This window comes from Pygocentrus nattereri, chromosome 17 (genome assembly GCF_015220715.1).
Source record: "Pygocentrus nattereri isolate fPygNat1 chromosome 17, fPygNat1.pri, whole genome shotgun sequence".
NCBI lineage: Eukaryota > Metazoa > Chordata > Actinopteri > Characiformes > Serrasalmidae > Pygocentrus > Pygocentrus nattereri.
This window is the reverse complement of record NC_051227.1, coordinates 33,401,353-33,420,963: the sequence shown is the minus strand read 5'-3', so window position 1 is coordinate 33,420,963 and position 19,611 is coordinate 33,401,353. Positions and strand designations below refer to the sequence as shown.

The following is a 19,611-nucleotide window of genomic DNA, read 5'->3' as shown; positions in this document are numbered from 1 at the left end:
TGGAGTTTGACACTCTTACTTTTTAAACACCTGGAGCTACCGTATTAAGTGTGGGGGAGCAGCATTTAGTTAGCTATCGTAACCAATTTATTATGATCTCTTAATGCTTTGTAAACATACAATTCTCCTCCCTCTGCCTCCACCCTAATGACATACTGCCACAGCTCCCAGTGGTTATAACAGCATGTGTAATTAAGATGAGGCAAGAGACTAGATCTAAATAAAAATCTCTTATTGCATTGGGATTTGTGTTGCAGAAAGAGGTCGGGCACAGACGTCACCCATTCATACTTTAATCATATGCTTAAAGTGCTTGGAAACATGCTTCAAGAAAGAATGAAAACAATTAACAGGCAGCGGCATCACACACATTCCTACATAGCGAACTCGCATGCCACAGTTTTTTGCAATTGTGAGTTCAGAGTTGACTTTAGAGTTCAGAGAGTGAAAGTTTTCCCCCAGGATTTTACTGTTTTAATTTATGAATCAGGCCTGTTTGCTTATATGTACCAGCAAGAATAATAACAACTTTTAACAACAACTTTTGATGGACCCACTTTTTTGTGCAATGTCTGCTCTTAAAATAAGATATGATGGAAAAATAATCTCACATAAGCTCACATGGGACATAGAACTAAACGACACAGGTGCTTTTAAAAACTATTATTAGGTTTTGGGATGTTTTCAATTTCAATTCTGAGTGCTTTACAGTGAAACCCAAAGACATAAAGCACAGACATAAAGTCATAAATGAAACAAAAGTTGTCTGCTTAAATAACATCAATCAAATAAAGTGCTACATCAAAAGTAAGAGGCGGCTGGTTGTTTTGCACAATGATTCATGCATGATGATACCATAGAATTTGCACTTGGACATTTAGTTGCATTTTTGAATTTATAAAACCATCATGTGCAAAGTCGGTAAGCATACTCCACATGTATAGTCTGGAACATGATTAAGATAAAGGAGAGAGGCCAACAGCAAGGCCCTTAACTGTATATTCTGTCAAATAAAAACAATTTGTGGTAATACTGCATTTTCAATTATAACTTTTTTTTTTCTCACACACATTGGGCTGTTTTGTCTAACATTTGTTCTAACTTTTCTAAGACACGTTCTATTAATACTCACAGTAAAATCAGTAAAATCGCTTGTTATAAGAAACCAAGGCTAAGTAGGCCTTTTATTAAATAATATTTCTCACTGGAGTGATATTGATGTTTATGGCAAGGATTTAAAATTCAGTGGAAAAGTAACTACAACATAGTTTTGGCATTAAAAACCATTTCAATTAAGTCATGTCATTAGGTTGCTGTCTGTGAATTTAGAATATTATGATTATTTTATAAATTCAGTAATGATGTGTTTTAACACATTTGCTTCACACTTTGGTAGCCAGTATTATGGCTATATTAGAAATATGCTCAACTATATATTTTATTTATATATATATATATATATATATATATGTGTGTGTGTATATATATATATATATATATATATATATATATATATATATATATATATATATATATATATATATATATATATATATAAGAAAGTGCTCAACTGCAGTGGAAAGTCTTGACCTATTGCAACGCATCACTACCCATTACATTTTAACAATGGCAAAGCAGTGAAATAGTCCTAGACTTGGTTAAAAAAAATGGACCAGATTGAAATGGTCAGATTTTTGCTCAAAATGTCATAGTACCAGTATGTCATTGTGCTAAATAGCCAGTCAGATCCTACTTTCAGTGTGGCACTTTATTTGATTTATGTTATGTAGGTAGGCAACTGCTTTTTAGTCTTCATTCACAAAGTTTAAAATGCTGGTTTGGCCTGTGTTTCATGTGTTAATTTAGCTCACACAGTGTAAGCTCTAGGTGTGTAAAAAGGCAGTATAAACAAAGAAATCAGAATTGACCATAAAGAAGATCCGTGTTGTTGCGTCCCTGCAGTTAATAATCAATAGTGTGCCCTTATGCAATAGAAAACAGGAGTTTAATTTAGTGTTCAAACACTGTTAAAGTTTCAAAAGTACCACTCTGTCCCCAGTCCATACAGTCCATATACGGAAACTAAGCTGCAGTACCTTGGTGTTTTGAATTCACTGTTTCTGTCAAACAATTATGTATATATTTGTCTAGTTAGCCTACAGCAGTTTATCTCCGCCCATTTACACTGAAGTTATAAGGAGTGCTTCAACATAGACTGTTTTTAGGAGGAGGCACAAAACAGGGCATCCAACCAGAACAGATGTCGTCAATCTTAAGGACACACTAACATAACGGCCTGTTTAATTCAAATGGATAAATAAGGGTTGGAAAGTGGTCATGTTAAAATAAATCAGGACAGTGTTCGATACATAACCCCATACAAATTTTATAGTAGGACCTCAAAGAAAAATCAAATGAAAGACCTGTCTAGGATACTGTGCCTTTAATAGGATTTGGTAAAAGCCCCTGTGCTCTTTGGTTCTATGTAGGTCTATCCGATCATTTTTGCACCATATCTTGCACTGGAGCACACAGTTCACAAAAAACGCCAAATCCTTTAAAAAACACTGAAAACAGGAGAAGTGTTTACTTTTTTTACTGTAATGGTGTTAATGTATTGCTAAGAGAGTCTGAAACTAACACATCAGGGCCAGGAGAGCTCAGTGGAAGTGACCAGAGGCAGAGACACAGAAACTGATAGCACATAGCAAACACACTAGGATGTGCATCGAGGGAGAGAAAGCAGTCTGACAAAATATGACAAACATCCTTTTCTGACCACTAAGTAAGAGCCAAGTGTCAAAACAGAGAAGCCTTGGTGAATCTGCACAGGACATGCAGGTCAGAAGATGATCGAGTTATCTCTCTTGTGCAAGTAGCCTATGACTTGTCTATAGTGAACAACCCAGTGAAGGAGTCTAGACCTTTTGCCTTTATGTGGGCCATTTCTGTTGGTGAATACCAACGTATCTATTGAAATTAAACAGGTTTCGCTTGGTCAAGCTGGCAGCCATTTTGTGCTGGGCTTCACCAGCTATCTTAAAAACAGACTCTGTTTGTCAGCTTTGGGTCACTTTTTATTTTTGATGTTTACAGAAGCGCAGTCGTCTGGGTTCTTTTCTTGGTCAGCCAGTAAGAGTAGTAAAGAGAAGTTTACAAGAAATTGTGTAATACTGCTTCTAGTTACTTCTGTGGTATTGCTGTATAGGAAGCGGCTAACAGAAGCATTCTGGAAATTTTTCTTTTTTGTCGATGGTGCAGTTCCCACATAGCTGACTGCATCCTTTAAGGGCAGCTTAGCAAGCTGGAAATCTGAACATTTGAACTGTAAATAATAGGAAAGCACTGAATGATTGTGTATGATTTTTGTTTATGGCCAATTTAGATTCTGGTTTGTTTACAGCCAAATTGGCCAATGAACAGATTATTTTTATTAGCCTTTTTATACATGAAACTTATGCTTTGGTAGGGAAATTAAAGTAGCAGATGATGGTGCACTCGTCTACACTTTCACATGGACAGCAAGTCTGTTTTTAGCCCGTATAAAAGGGCCCCCCAAAAAATTAAAACTCGTTAAGCATGTAGACGTGTGTCATTACATAACATAACAGTAGTGATTTGCAAGCTAGCTTGTTTTGCTTGTATCAGTTGTGCTCCGGATGTTAAAAATGTAAGGGCTAGAGGAATTTGAGGGTGTACCTAGGGTGTACAAACCACAAGAACTGCAATTTTATTTTTATCCTACATTATTCAAATCGGAGTTTTAAGTGGGGACATTTTACCTAATAACAGAGCTTGTGAGCTGGCAGTCTAGCACACTGCTTTCACACCTCAAGTTTAAGAAAAAAAGAATGTGATTATCTTCTTGTAGAAAAAAGGCCTGGAGCTTAAGTTATAGAAAATTGCAGTGGTAATATCGGTCAGAAAAATCACAATTGGTGATTTTGCAGGGGATTTCCAGCGCCGAAGGTTTAACAAGTTGTTTCCAGATGTGTGTTCTCAGTATGAGGTCACGATTGGCCGCATGAGGCTGTGCAGATGGGCCAAAATCATAATGATAAATTGGGAGTCACAATTTTGATTCTGCATCCCTAGTAAACATATATGCTATTTGAGGCCATATTATGCTGTTTTTGCACTTGTTTGAACATTACGATTGCAACATTGCAAGTGACTTTTGTTTTTCTTTCTCATAGTTGATTTCACTTTCAAAAACTAACTTATAATCTACTGTGTATAACCTTAGAATGAAGGAACACACTGAGAGGTAAAGCAACCTGGATAACAAGGGATGCCTGTATAAAAGTTGTCATAATCGTGTGTGTGTGTGTGTGTGTGTGTGTGTGTGTGTGTGTGTGGAGAAGGGTCTTTTGTGTGTGATTTGTGATTTATGTTTACTTATTGAAACAGAAACAAGGAATCTGATCCTCCAGCTATTTAAAAAAATCTAGACATTTATGTTGACTACCCAACTGGCAGAAAAACACTAAGACACCATTTTTCCTCAGGGTTCCTCAGGAAAAGCCAGACAACCAGCCATTAGCCGCATACCTCAGCTAATCTAACACAGAGGTCAGACAGGCTGGGAAAGCACAGGCCCACTGGCTTGTTTCTTAGAAACCCTTGAAACCGTATGAGCAATTTCTATTCTGTAAATCAGAAAGGCAGAAGGTGCTGATCTGTTGTGAACATGAGGACAAAAGTTCATTGTTACAATCATATCAAAAGCTCATACCTCCATTTATTTATTTGTTCACACCATTTGACTACAGCGGTTAGTGTAATGAATCAACCAATAGAAATACTCAAATTACTTGGAATAAAGTCTCATTAGCACACATTTAAGAATGTTTTTTCATTCTCCTGTTAATTTGCAATTGTGGAGAAACAATGTTTTGTTATGACAGCTGCATTATACAGTGCGGTGCAAAAAACCTTTGGAGAATGACTGACTGTTTTTGGTGTATTGCCTCTTCTGTTCTCCAGTTTATTGTTTAATAGGGGTATTTACAGCAGTGTTGCATGAACCATATAGGAATCACAGCCCTATCTCAGGTGCTTACAAACAACACTTTTATTGATTTATTGTAGGGATGGGCGATATGGCAAAACTATAACCCCACAGTGCTTTGCAAAACAGTATGATACGCAATATATGTTACAATATTTTTTTCTGAGGGTTGATAAGTTAGAACAGACAAAAAAGAGCCAACAGTGCCACATTTATTGAAAAACTATCAATACAATGGTTTTCATTAAGCGTTTCACATACTGCACTGCACTAAACTCAGTTAAACAGCATTATTTATGCTTGCTTTTCAATGACACATGCAGTTTATGCAGTCAGCCAGTGTTTAAATACTGACGATGTCTATGATATGCTCAGAAAGGCGTGTTGTGATGCATTGCAATGCAGTATTTGACAATAATGATAAATATCTTCCCAGCACTAGTTAAATGATTATTAGTAACAGTGTAAAATATGCCACAATTATCACAAAACCAAGTAGTTTGTTGCTGTATTAGTTCATATTTGTGAGCCTGATACATGGGCTTTATTTGACACCAAACATTAGAACTCATTCTTCCAACGCAGAAAAAACACATGCACCATATCGAACCACAGAATTTAAGAGTATCTAAAAAATATAGTATTAAGTAGTAACGTCGTTATTTGGTGCTTTTGGTTGTCTTGGGACTGCGTCATGATTTTGTTTGCCATGCTGATTGCGGCGATTGACAGCTGATGCTGGTGGCGTCCCTTTGTGTATTGGGAGAGATGGGGGGGATGGGCTCTCTGCACACTGTGCATTTACCAGATGGGTCTCAGCTTGAGCTTTTTGTTTGGCCCTCTCATCTGATGCCAAGGTGAGACTTCTCAAGCTGCCTGAACGCTCTCTGTCACTGGCTGTTTGTCTGTCAAAGCCCTGTATTGCTTACCGCGGCTGCTGGGCCACGTTACCAAAGCAAAAGTCATGTGTGCCGTTTAGACTGGGGCATTATAGTCATAAAGCATGAGTCAGTACAGAAGCAAAGGCTTAGTCTGGCTTTATGGGTCATCTGTTAAACAGAGTGAGATTGCAGCTTTACACAAATGGAGAAACGTTCCCACCCTGAGAAAGACTTTAAATTATTCACGCCAAAATGAAACCGTGAGCGTGCTTTAAACAAGGTCCATCCTCTCAAGTCAATGATTGAAAGCACAGGGCAGGAAAACGTAGCATTAAATTGGCACGTCTAAATTTGTATCCAGCATAGCTTTTCAAGGATTTCTTTCATGTGACCTTACATTACAGAGACATTCCTGACTTATTGTTACTTATTAAAAGACTCTGGTTTTAAATCTTGCATTGTTTAGAGACTAATAGAAATGAATTACTACGTCTAAATTATTAACAAAGTCATGTTACTATACTGTATATTAAACTTGTAGAACATTTTTTTTCTTCTCCTTTAAAGTTACCGTTTTGGAGATGAAAGGTTTAAGATAATACAGGGGCAATATGTAGTGCACTCCAAATATTTAGACTTATTGGTTCTGTACTCTAGCAGACATTAATATTAAATTTATTCAAATTGCACTTTGGTCAAAATGAAAAATGTAACCTCTGTTGAAAACCTGCCTGCCCACGTCCTACAATGATGTCACTGTATTCTCTAAAGCAGTTCTGGTTTAAAGACTAGGAAAACCCCCTTCTAATGATGTATCTTGAAGGTGGGAAGAACTTTCCAAAAACTAAAGTAGCTTTGGGGCAGATATCTGCGGGTAAGCTGTTTTTGAAATGCTTGCTTGTTATCTGCTAGCAGCCTAACCCAGAAGAAAGCCGGAGAGTCAACATTACTATGAGGAGGCCGAATGTCATGTCTGCATTTATCAGTGGCAGTCAGGATTTCTTTATTGCTGCGGGGTGTGATTCTCAATGGTTGTATGATGTATTTGCATAATGCTTGCTGAATATTAGGCTATGTTTACACAGCTGGTAAAAGTGGCCTAAGTCTGATTTTCTCACCAAATCGAATTTATTTATTTTTTTTGTTTGCCCGTTCACATTGCCTGTTAAATGTGATCTGTATGCAACATTCAAACATGTTCAAACATGGAGCGGCTGCGATGAGTCTCCTCTATTTTGGTACAGAAACATCAGATCAAATGTTTGAGTCTCAGCAGCGTGAGTTGGACTGACATAAAAGTCGCAAAAATTCCGATCTGGCTGTTCAGACTGAGTCGCGTTGCCGCAAATCGGATACTGATCAGTACCACATATGAAAGCGTCTCAATTCGGAATTGAAAATGTCAGATTCAAAGCGTTTTTTGCTGTTCACACTGACACACAGATACACATCTGAGTCACATATGAAGAAAAAGATCAAATTTGGGCCACTTTTCCCTGCTGTGTAAACGTAGCCTTATAATGATGAACAAAAACATTTTGTCAAAGCAGTGAGGCTTACGGAGGCGGTACTGTAGTACAGAACATGACCTGGCATGACAATTAGCATATATACATAGCATACATAAATGCTAGTTCTTGGGTGGTATGCCCCTTTAACGTGAGGGTATTTACATCACTACTGATGGAAGTCGTGTTACAACAGCTATGTTATGACATCCTACAGCATAGCTGCTGTGAGAGATCAGGTTTTTGTTTGTTGTTGAGTCATCACTTTCAGGGAAATGGAGTTAGAAGAGGTTAAAATGAGGAACTTGCTTGTGTTGGGTGTGATGCTGTTTTGGAAAACAGGACATAAAGCTAAGAGAGTGGAGGGACAGCAGATGACTGATGTGGAGTAGCCGGATGTGTGTGATTGAGCAAGCGAACAGACCCTGACCTGCCCCCTCAGCTGTACTCCTGTCCTACCACAGGCAGGATGCTGCCCAAAGGGGAAGGTCTATTGTCCAGGGTCAGGGTGGGGCTCCACAACCAGTGGACTTCAGTGAAGTGCTCAAAACAAGGTCTAAAGTCTAGAGAAGTTGCTTTCAGTGAGTTTGAACTACTCTGGTTCCTCATTAGTAGTACTAATACCCTTTGTAAACAAATCGTAAAACAACGTGTTACACATCAGGCAGCACATGCACCACCATTTCATGGAATTACGTTCTGTGATGGAGCTTTTAGAGGCATTAAACGCTTCAGGTTCCTGGTTCCCATTACCACCACTGTAAACAATTCTGACTCTTTTCTGTAGACACATCAAACCACCCTGGTAGACTTTTACATCTTAACAATGTAATTACACAGACGTTTTGAAAAATCAGTGGAACTGCCCTTTAAGGTGGAAAATAATAATGGCAATAGCAGTGAATGTATCCATACTTTGGAGAGTCAACAGAGCGACTACCATGGCATTCTGGGAAGTTTAATCAAAGTTAACAATGTAGTTAAAATGGTAGAGGCTTCCACTGAGGCACACAAAGTGGCTTTATAAGGGAGTTAACGTCATCCGTTTCTGCTCCACCTAGCGTGCCTTTTGTTCCCAGACAATCAGCTTACATCGTTTCCATTTAAAGCTGTGTATCCTCTCATTCGTAGACAGTTTTATGCCAGGGTGAGCTTTACGGACCACTTGAAAAGTGGCTGCCAGTTGTTTTTCTGGTTGCTCCTGCCTTCTTTGTAGATAGCGCAATTACTAGATCAGACTCTCCAAATGCAATAGAGATTGGAGTCTCTAATGGACAGTAGACCTGTTCATGCCCCACCCACAAATGCTTTTTCGCCATTACTGTTTGGGCAGGCTTTACAGAACGTTGTCAAAAATGCCATTCCTACTAATGAGAAACTGCAGTCCGGTGCTGCGAATAGCTAAGTGAATTATTCACATTAGGCCGCAATAGTGTGCTCATTTAGAGTCGCTGCATAACGTTGAGCATTCAGAAAATGCTTTGTGAGCATGAGCTGCACGATGTTGTAGCTAGTCAAAATTAGGCCGATTGAAAATTTGCCACCATGCTAATGAGCTCAGTTACACATCGACAAACTTCACACAACCTAAAACATCAGTCAGATCTTTCGAACACATACAAAATAAATGTCTTTTAAAATTGATAAACTAGTGGTGTGCTACAAATTCTCTGTTTGAACTGGACTTTTTTCCCAGCGTCTCCAGCTTTACAGCAGTAACTATAAAGGAATTTGTGGGAGGAGCCTGGAAGGATCAATTGAAATCCATCATCATCTTGGCATCCTCTTGTCATTAGCATGGTGTGACACTGGGTGTGGAGAGATCTCCTCCTCCCATCCTAAATTGCCTTTCTCTAAACCCATCGTGCCTGCAGTGAATGTCTACCCCCCACATCCATCTCCCCACCCCCATGCTCCTGAATAAATTGGTGTGGCAATCAGAGAGGGAGGCAATGGGAGAATCAATGTGCTCTCCTTGAGAGGGAAAAATGAAAGGGGGACAGTGGAAAGGACAGCCACAGACTGTAGTGCTGACTAGAAATGAGAAAAAGATAGCAGCATGAAATAAGTTATGTGGTATAGTCAGAATACGTATGTGTGTGTGTGTGTTTGTGAAAGGTTGTGAAGGGCGATAGGACCTGACTAAGCATTTTTGTCTGTCCTGTCACGTGGAGGTCAGAGCTGGGCTGTCACCCCAGGGGACGTGATATCCAGCAGAGAGTAGCGGTGCAGACAGGACATAGGAAAAGTTAAAGGGATGGTTTGGCGAGTTAAGTTAAATTGATTTCTCCTTACCACATATGTGGTCAGCGTGTGTCTTTTGATTAGCGCTGGAGCCTAGTGTAGCTAATAGGTAATGGAAACTTGTGTGGCACAAAAGCATTGTGCTAATTGCATGCCTAAATCATCATATTTGCCTCACACCAGGAAGAGATGTCAGGTAATCTCAAACAGACCAGCTGATATGGTTCCTGACCTTGTATGAAAAGTAGAGCTGGGTGGCAAAACTGCAGTATCCCGATGCTTCAAGATGTTTTCATGATACACGATATGTTGCAATATTTATTTTACTGACATCTGATAAGTTGTAACAGACAAAATAGAGAAAAAATACTGTCAAAAAACTGAATACAGTGAATTCTATCTAACATTTCAAATACTGCAGTAAATCCAGTTAAACAAAATTATTTATACTGTTTCTAATTAAACTTGCAATTGGGAAGTGTTTATAAATACTAACTACAACCATAATATGCTCAGAAAAACTTATTTGGTCTGATCTTGTCATGTTGCCTGACATAGATAAGACTGACCATATTGAAATTTGACACTGAATTTTTGAGTATTTTGTAGTAATGAAGTAATTTGGTTGGTACATAAAAGTATTGAGTTTCAGTACCCAGCCCTAGTAGTAGCCATTTGAATCTTGGATCCTGAGTATTGGCCATAGTTTTGTTCATTCTTATAAATAACCGTGCCAGAAACCATATAAACAAAGGACTGCTTGATGCAGTTAAGCCAATGTGATGTGTTCACTAGTGGTCATAAGCTTCCATTACTAGTGCCCGTGTAAAACTAAAGCAGTAAACTTTGTGTCTGGCTGCCCAGTTATATTTGGAGTAAGGGCAAATTGTGCAGATTAGATTTTAAAGCCATTTTCACAGTGCTCAGTTTTCAGTATGATAATAATGGTGTGCTCTCTGGGTATACAGGAGTCATGCTGGAGATCAATAGTATTAGTGAAAAGTGCACTGCTTTGTTTTACTGCTGTGTTTCTGAAACGGTACAGTAAGCCTAAAATCCCTTTATCTGAAGGCTGCCTTTGCAGGGACTGCATAACACATGCATAAGCTGTGAATAACATTTATAAAACAATACTGGAGTACTGACAAAAATTGATGTGTGTAATCGTAAGATGAAATGAGAATAAACATGATTGTATTGACATAAGGGGTCAGACATCTGTTCAGTTTAGAACACTGTTCTAAAAAAGCATCATGCAAATAATACAACTTATGAAGCAGAGACCTTATTTCAGTTGTGTATAGTTCTACTTCAGTTAAAGTACAGAGGTGTCATAATTATTAAGGAGACAAATGTGACTGCAGAGATAATCCGCTCACCCTGTTTTTCTTGTCTGCAGCCTTTTTAAAAGAAACAGGCCATCAGAATATGGCTTTTGATGCTGAACTACATTCAAAAGCACTTTGTCCATTCGTAGTTTTTATGCAGACAGGCATCTTCTGCTTTACTAAACAGGATTTTTTTTTACAGGATTTTTGTATGTATATGTATCTTTCATAGAACTGTTATGTGGTGCTCTTAACTGGGCCTCTGTCGAATAGGTTCCATTACTTGGAAATGATCCTTCATAACCCTGTTACAAATGGAGAAAATGTCCTCTGCTTTACTTTAAGACCCTTACTTATGTCAATGAAATGGAATTTACTACATAAGACATCTTACGTCATCTTGCACACTTCATTTAGCTAACTCTACATCTAAAAGGAATGAGCTACATTAAACGAACGAACGAATCATGTAGAGCACTGGACTAAACCAGGGAGATGCACCAAGCAGGAAAGAATGCTGTGGCGTCACTTAGCGTCACAGTGCGAAGGCTGTATAATGGCATAGCACATTCCAGAATAGATTAGATCTTAGATGCACAAGAGCTGTTGAGGTCCTCCAGCACACCTTCTGTCTTTCCTTTAAAACCTGGAAGCAAATGGAGATCAGGCATGTCAATAGTGCATAGTGTAAAGAGATCAGCTTGTATTTCCAAGGCTCTAGAAGCTGCTGACACCTGTGCACGAAAGTCTTAGCAGCCATAGCATTGTCTGTAATCCAATCAAAGAGTGTTTCCCAACAATTTACGGCCTGCTCAGCTCGGTGCAGTGCTAATCAATTAATCCAAAAAAGCAAATCCCTCTTTAAAAGTTGTCCTTGACCACTTCCGAAGCCGTGACATCCAGTCACTTTATGTATGCCACATGACGGATGTTAAAGTCTGTTCATTCCATTTAATGCCTTTGTGTTCAAGTGAGTAACAAAGTAAGGGTGGGTGATATGGCAAAAATACTACACCATGATACTTGGATATTTTCACAGTACATGATACATAATGCAATATTTAGATTTTCTGAGCTTTGCCAGTAGTAGTGCTACATTTAAGCAAAGGCTAGACAGACTATGAGTAAAGTGATTGTTTTTGTTTTACCATAATATATGCAAAAATAGACTAAGAAGGAGCAGGAGGTAAAATATGTATATAAACTAAGATAGTAATATATGCTGGGCTGGTATCCAGTTAGCTACTTTTTAATATGTAGTTTTATGTCATTATTACACAGTAGTGCTGTGTTGATGTTTTCAAGCATTCTAAGACAGAAGTAACAAATGGACCTCTGCTCTCTCATTAGCATTGTGCTATAGAGGGGAACTATTTCATTTACTAAATATTGGTAAAAACGCATGAATCAGTAAATGAATTCAGACACTTTCTCATCATCAACCTGTTACATAAACAAACCATTATATTTCTTGAACGAGGCTAAATTTGGCTTCGTGTTTGTAGCTGTAGTCATGAGTATAATGTATGGAAAAGTACAGGGGCCAAAAAGAACAAAACTTGATTTTGTCAGTCTTTGACTGCAGTAATCTACTGCACTTGCTATTCAGTGGTTTCACAATGTTTCACCAGAAAGTCGAGAGAGTCTTAAGTTCCGTTTTTCAGTAGCTCAGTTACCACTGTTAATGTTGCCTAACATTCCTCTGTCTGTTGCGTCATAACAGGAGACTTACAGTGCAGTTTGTTATACATTCGGCTTTCATTTTATGGTTCGGACAGTAAGAGAAAAATAACCAGCGTTCATGATAGTTCCCTAAAACACGCATACAGGTCCATTTCAATCACAGCCAAATTTTTTAATATACTCACTGTTCTGAAAGTACTCACAGTGTATTGTGACATGATTATGTAACTACAATAATGAAAATGCATCTTCACATTACCTCAAGATCAGGAGTAGTTTTGTAATGGGCCATGTTCTCAAGATGTTTTTGTTCCTATCCCAGCATGCCACGCTCTCTGCCAGTCGCTCAGAGAAGGGCTCGGCCTGGTCAAACCGCTCTCTGGGAGCTCGCTGCCGGAACTCCATCGCCTCCTGTTCAGATGAGCATCCCCACATCGGCAACTACCGACTGCTCAAGACCATTGGCAAGGGCAACTTCGCCAAGGTCAAGCTGGCACGTCACATTCTGACTGGCAGAGAGGTAAGAATTGCAGACTCTGGCACTTTTTCTTTGTCCATTGTTCACTGGTTTGACATACTAACACAGATTTGTAGCAGGAGTGTCCAAATTCTTTCTCGAAGGGACTGATTTTCTTGCTCAAAATAATAGTTTGGCAAATATGGAATTTATACATTTATTCCCTGAGGTTTGCTTCTTTAGCTTTGTGCTAACATAATGCAGCTAATGCAAGTAACAATGCAAGTTACAACTGCACGAATACTATATGCAAATGCAGGTCATCACATACTCAAGTGGTTAAGTAATCTCAGATAAATTTGCTTATTTGATTTCTGACACCGAATCACATTTTTATCTAAAGAAAATGGACAAACTGCATCTTGAAACCAGAATTTTGCCTCCATTCCACTCTAATAGATAACATTTTTTGTCTTGCTGAAGTTTCTGCATCGTTCAGATGTAAACAAAGTCATTCAGAGTGGCATTGCATGAAATAGTTACAAGAAACCTACCTACGCTAGATTTTCTTTTACAGTGGTAGTGATAGGAACCAGGGGTCACAATTTCTACACCTCAAATAAATGTTTATTATTTTTTTAATCCAAAATGACTAGTGATGCTACGCTTGTCTTCTGAGTTTTTGTAGTACTGTTCAAAAGTCATAGGCTATTAAGCACATTGTTTAAAACCATTTATCTCAGCAGTGAGTTTGTTTTTTGCTTGGAAAAAACATCATATATCATCAGAATATGTACAACTAAACTTAAATACATTAAAAAGTGACTAGTTTATATTTTGAAAAAAGTAGTTGATAAATTGTGAGCTAGTGAAGAACAGAGTTTGTTTCCAGATGTCACATGGACACCCCCAGCTATCACATATATTTGTTAAATTCCATCACCAGCACACATTAATTAACATAATGACACATTGATTAGCCAAGGAAAGGTTGAAAAGGGTTAAAACGAAGCCACTGACATATATGAAATCACTGTGCATTCAATTTATATTAATTGTATTAATTGTAATATTAGTGTTTTTCTCAGCAAATCCATGTTTATTGCCCAGATAAATATCTTTCTAAATCTATTTTTCTCGATCTGATATGCAGTTTTGGTAATAGGAATGCAGTGTCTGAACAAAAACGCTTCAGGCATCATGCAAAAAATTTGTGACTGTTTTATGCAACAACTAGAGGGTGAGGGAACTTGTTTCTGGTTCCTCTCACCAATAAGTGGCTCTTTCAGCTGTGTATTGTTGTGACTCTTGGCTGAATAAGAACGTCACTGACCTATAGGAATGGAGTTATCTGTCTTTTGAAGTGGAGCAGATGAGGCTTACCTAAGAAATCTATAAAGATTCTAACCTACTTTTTTGACCAGAACACTTTGACCAGAAACAATCAAGTCATCAACTATATGGGGTGTGTTTACTCACTGCAGCTTTAACAGCAAAGTCAAATGTGACCTTTTTATATGCAAGGTAGATACAGAGCATCAGTCCCTTCAAACCACTTACAACCTGTGCTTATATATTTTTCAGGTTGCAATAAAGATTATTGATAAAACTCAACTGAACCCAACCAGCCTACAAAAGGTAAGACCCAGATTCTTACAAAAGCTCCTCTGAAGTTTTTCTTTTCTTTTGCTTGTTTTAAAGTATGGCTTACAGCTCACAAAGAAACTCGTACCATACTTTTAAAGCAGCACCGAACTATGTTATAGGATAAGAATGTAAAGAATGTAAAATGTATTGCTGCTCATGTTGCAATAGGCTTTCGTGTTGAATCACAAGGTCTGGATCAGAAGCTTGTGGGGTTTTTTTTTTTTTTCTGCGACATTAGGTCGACAATGCCTGTGAAAAGATGAACTTTGACCAAGTGTTGTGACTGGAAGCCCCTTGCTTTTGATACAATAAGCTGATGCAGTTGCTTTGAGACAGTGTTTGGTGATGCAGTGCTGTTTTATCCAGAGCTGTCAGAGTGCCACAGTCTGCATTGTTAATCATTCAAATGTGCATGAAATCTGGATAATTCCAGACCGTTGTTGTGATCACTTTTACTGAAGCTAAATGGGTAAATGTTAAACCCTCGGTAAATATCAGTACAGATAAAATGAGCGGTTTGATTAAAGACAGGCACATATGCGTTGTGTGCGTTTATCTTCTTACTTTAAGCTGCGGTAAACCCTATTCCACTCCTGCACAATATTGACTGAATCTGTATAATAGGCATGTAGCTTACGCTGACAGGTTTCTATAGAGGGTTGGCGCAGGTGCAGCTTAAAGATTTAAATACACATTAGGATCTCTGCCTTGGCTGAATAACAGTTCCAGAATACATGCATTTATTCAGTGTTAAATATTCCTTTGTACAGAACAGAAAGCTCTCATCACTGACTGCTAATGTCTGTCGCTCTTCCAGCCATTCAGCTAGCAACCGTTTCTTCCAGTGCACTAACCTGGAACATTTGTTCCTGTTTGACTCCTTTAAGCAAGCGTTTTCATTTGATCTGCATAACTGTAGTCTGACACTACAGTGTGGGCTGTGTGTACTATGATCAGGTCCTTGTGTGAGGGTGTGTGTGTGTGTGTGTGTGTGTGACTTTCACACGTCTGATGTGAGAATTGCTGTTAGTGGCACTAATCACTCATACGCTGTTCTGTTGCCAAGGGAGCATTTCTAACCTTGACTTTACTGAGCCTGTTCTCATGACTAAGTGCATATTGCACTAAGGTATGTCTAATATAGGCCTCTCACAGTTATTACATAATCATCTGATTGCAATTATTTTCCACAGTCCTTGTCAGTTAACAGTAGTAAGCATATGTTTCCATAATCATATTTTATGTCCCAACAAATAGAATATATGTCAGCTTGAGGCAAATGAAAGCAGAAAACACACTGATCATGCAACAACAGGTTCTACCTTCTGATTGCTGCTGTAACATGTTTAGAGGGTAACAGGAACAGTCATGATTGTTACAGGCCTAGTCTCATATATTAACAGAAAAGAAGGCCATGATTCATTACAATGGTATGTAATTTCTATAGACATTTGCAGAAAAAATTAAGGATACTTAATCCTTAAAGGATACAGGATTTGTACTTGACAACATGTAATTTGTCCAAAGGTGCCCAAACTTTTGCATGTGACTTCCTCGTCCTATAGGACAACAGGCTGTAAACATTGTGGAGAAAGTCCCATTGCAGCATTTCATATTTTTGATAATTAATTTGTGATAATTCATCCAAAAATGGAATGTTGATATTTGAGTCAGTTATTAACCACAACAGCAACATTAACTATTTACAAGTGGAGCTCATTATCGCACTAGCAATAGAAATGGCACATTTTAAAGGAACTTTAGGTAGTAGTGTAGTTTTGTGGTCAGTGATGCATCATATAGATAAAACATAGTGCAGTTAGCCTATGTACAACATTTCCATTATTTATGACAAAATTATTATTATTATTTTTTGTAAATGACTTGATTAGGGCTACGCAAAGCTCTGTTGATTCAGAAAATAATTGAGTACTTTAAACACGTGCACACATTCTGTTTATACATTCCAAACAAGATCAGTATATAATGCTATATAGACTATATTTGATTTGGAGCTCAGTTCAAGTGGTTGGTTTCCATTTTGCTGGTTTTGCTAGATGGGATTTTTGGTATGAAGTTTTAGTTGTTTTCTTTCTGGTTTGTTTTGTCTTATTTATTTATTTATTTGATACATTATACATTTAAGTTTATGAAGCAATTTATTCATACATGTCTTTATGCATTTATAATTATTATGTTTATTGATCTCTGAGGTGCTATCACACACTTTAGCCTTATATGCAAATTTCTTTTGTTATTTTTCTTGAGGGCATCCACTTCTAAATCGCAGATTTTTTGCTATTGCCTGAATCACTTGTCGAGTTACATCGCTGACCACCACCTGTTTAGAAATATAAAGATCAAACATCTTTTGAAAAGACCAGAAGGCCGCCTATCACTCCAGAGCTTGATTGCTTCAAATTGTAAAAATTTGTGGGAAGGGGCAAATCAGGGTTAAAATCAAACTAAAAATTGTGTAGTGTGAGCCCAGCTTAAGCTGAAAAATTACGGTCTTCATTTAATCAAGAATTGTGCAGCCTTAACAGATTGGATTATTGAAGGTGAGAGCTGTCATGTAAAAGGAACGTGTTATGTGAATTTAATGAGAGGGAGGGGCAACTCATACCCCCTTTATGCAGGCAACAGAGACCTGAAGGCCTTTCACACCAGTGGGAAATTTTGCCATTTCACCAAACTATTCTTCTTCTCTTTTGGCCATTACTGTGCATTTTGTATGTTGCTTGGGCGTTTGAGCCTAAACATGCATTTTTGAATGATCAAATTTTAAGAGAAAACACGTTTGTTTTGGGTATGTTCAGCTGGCTGTTGGGACTTGTTTTTGTCCCAGGAAACGGGGGAGGGGTGAACTGGATGATGCAAGGCTGCACACCCGCTTATACAGACAGGAACTGTAACACTTTTCATCTGTTTGGCTTGAATGGGCATACACTCTTTTGTCTTACTTTATGTACAAGTCTTTTACCCACATTTCATCCAAACACTGAAATAACATCTGTGATTGGTGAGGATTCTCATATATATATGCACAAATAAAACATTCAGTGATCGGTTAAAGAATAATTTGCATGTTGGAGCCTTGTGGGGTATTACAATTGCAAAGGCCAGTGATGTACATTGTGCAGCCCTAGATGTAAATATAAGTGCTATTGTTATATCATATAAGATTAGTTTAGTACCGAATAGTACCGTATAGATCCATAGTTTGTATCTCATTATGAGTACCTTGAATTGACTAAAACAGGCATATTAAAAGTGATGGGATGGAGTTTAGATGGTTGTGTTGCTGTGGCTGGTGCAGGGTGGGGCTGAGATGGGGGGGTTGCGGTGAGCTCTGCAGAGGTGGAGTTCAATGTTGCAGTGTTGCTGGCCGCTGTCTCGTCTCGTCAGCACTATCTCCCCTGAGCAGAACACACCAGGTGACACCTTCTGGCCTGCTGCTCCACACTCTGTCTTCCTGCAGCTGATCACTCCTCATGTTCTCTACTCTCTACCTCACCACACTCATCTTCTCTTTCCTTTTCCTTCTTTCCTTTCTCTCTCATCACCTGCTTTCCCATGAATTCTGGTCCCTGTATCTGTTGATCGCTCTCTTTCTCTCTCGCTTTCTTAGTCTGGAGTCTTAGTTTATTGTCAGATGCATTCAGAATGCAGGGCTACAATGAAATTCTTGTACTACAGCAATATACAAAAATATAAATATAAGCAGAAGTACACAGCAGGCGGAAGAGGAGGGTGGTTTTGAACCTACATAAATTATTTTGAAATGAAATGACACATGCTAGAGAAGTACACCAGACAAAAAAAAAGACATGACGACAATCAGTACAGTTGACTGGCAGTAAGGAATGAGGTAGATGGCAATAAAAACATTGAACTGAGAATATACCATGTAGAATGATGCAGTACTATGTGCATTATAATACAAGAGACCACATGTGGGTTAATACAGTGTATTTCTGAAATATACAATTCACCAGAATGTGGTATAAAATATACATGAAATGGGATACATACAATTTCCTAGCTAGACTATGCCACAAAATATACTAGTGCGGTGGAAAAAGGTGCAAGATGCAATATATACAGTATAAAAGAGAGAAAGAGTCACTGTTGGGTATTAACGGCTCTGATGCTGAGGAGGGTGGTGCATGCTGTGATGTTTTGGATGCATTTGCGAGAGGCATCTGGATGTGTAAATGTCTTGAAGTTGTGAGAGATTGGTGCCTGTGATTTTGGAAGCAGTTATGACCGTTCTTTTAGGAGTCTGAGATCCTGAGCGGTCAGGATGCCAAGCCACACTGTGATGCAGTCAGTCAGAACAATCAACACTGGTGCAGCAGGAAAAGCGGTAGTTGAATTCATTTTGTTTGTTTTATTTCTCTGTAATCGCGGTTTCTGCTTTTTAAGACATTTATATATTAGCATCAAGACACATGGATAAAAATCATATGGATAAAAAGTCGCAACTGATGAAGCATATTTTATGATATACATTTGGCATTTATAATATCCAACAATATTATATGATTACATGTCTACATTTTATGAATCTTCTTCTTTCGGCTGCTCCCTTTAGGGGTCGCCACAGCGGATCATCTGCCTCCATCTTGCCCTATACATTGCCTCCTCTACTTTCACACCAACCATCTCCATGTCCACCATCATTACATCCATAAACCTTCTCTGAGGTCTACCTCTTCTCCTTCTACCCGGCAGCTCCATCTCCAACATTCTTTGCTCAATATATCCACTATTCCTCCTCAACACATGTCCAAACCATCTCAACCTGGCCTCTCTGGCTTTATCTCCAAACTGCTCCACCTTCACTGTC

The 19,611-nt window shown here is 38.4% G+C and overlaps 1 protein-coding gene across 7 annotated transcripts in view; it reads left to right on the top strand.

The window, feature by feature from the left end:
- The window catches only part of mark4 (microtubule affinity regulating kinase 4), a 56,598-nt gene that overhangs the window by 3,624 nt on the left and 33,363 nt on the right, over positions 1-19,611 (top strand). For all 7 annotated transcript variants that reach the window (XM_017694817.2, XM_017694816.2, XM_017694815.2 and 4 more), the window contains exons 2-3: positions 12,978-13,175; positions 14,697-14,750. In XM_017694817.2, coding sequence (XP_017550306.1) covers positions 12,978-13,175; positions 14,697-14,750 — 252 coding nt within the window. The remainder of the gene's footprint in view (positions 1-12,977; positions 13,176-14,696; positions 14,751-19,611) is intronic.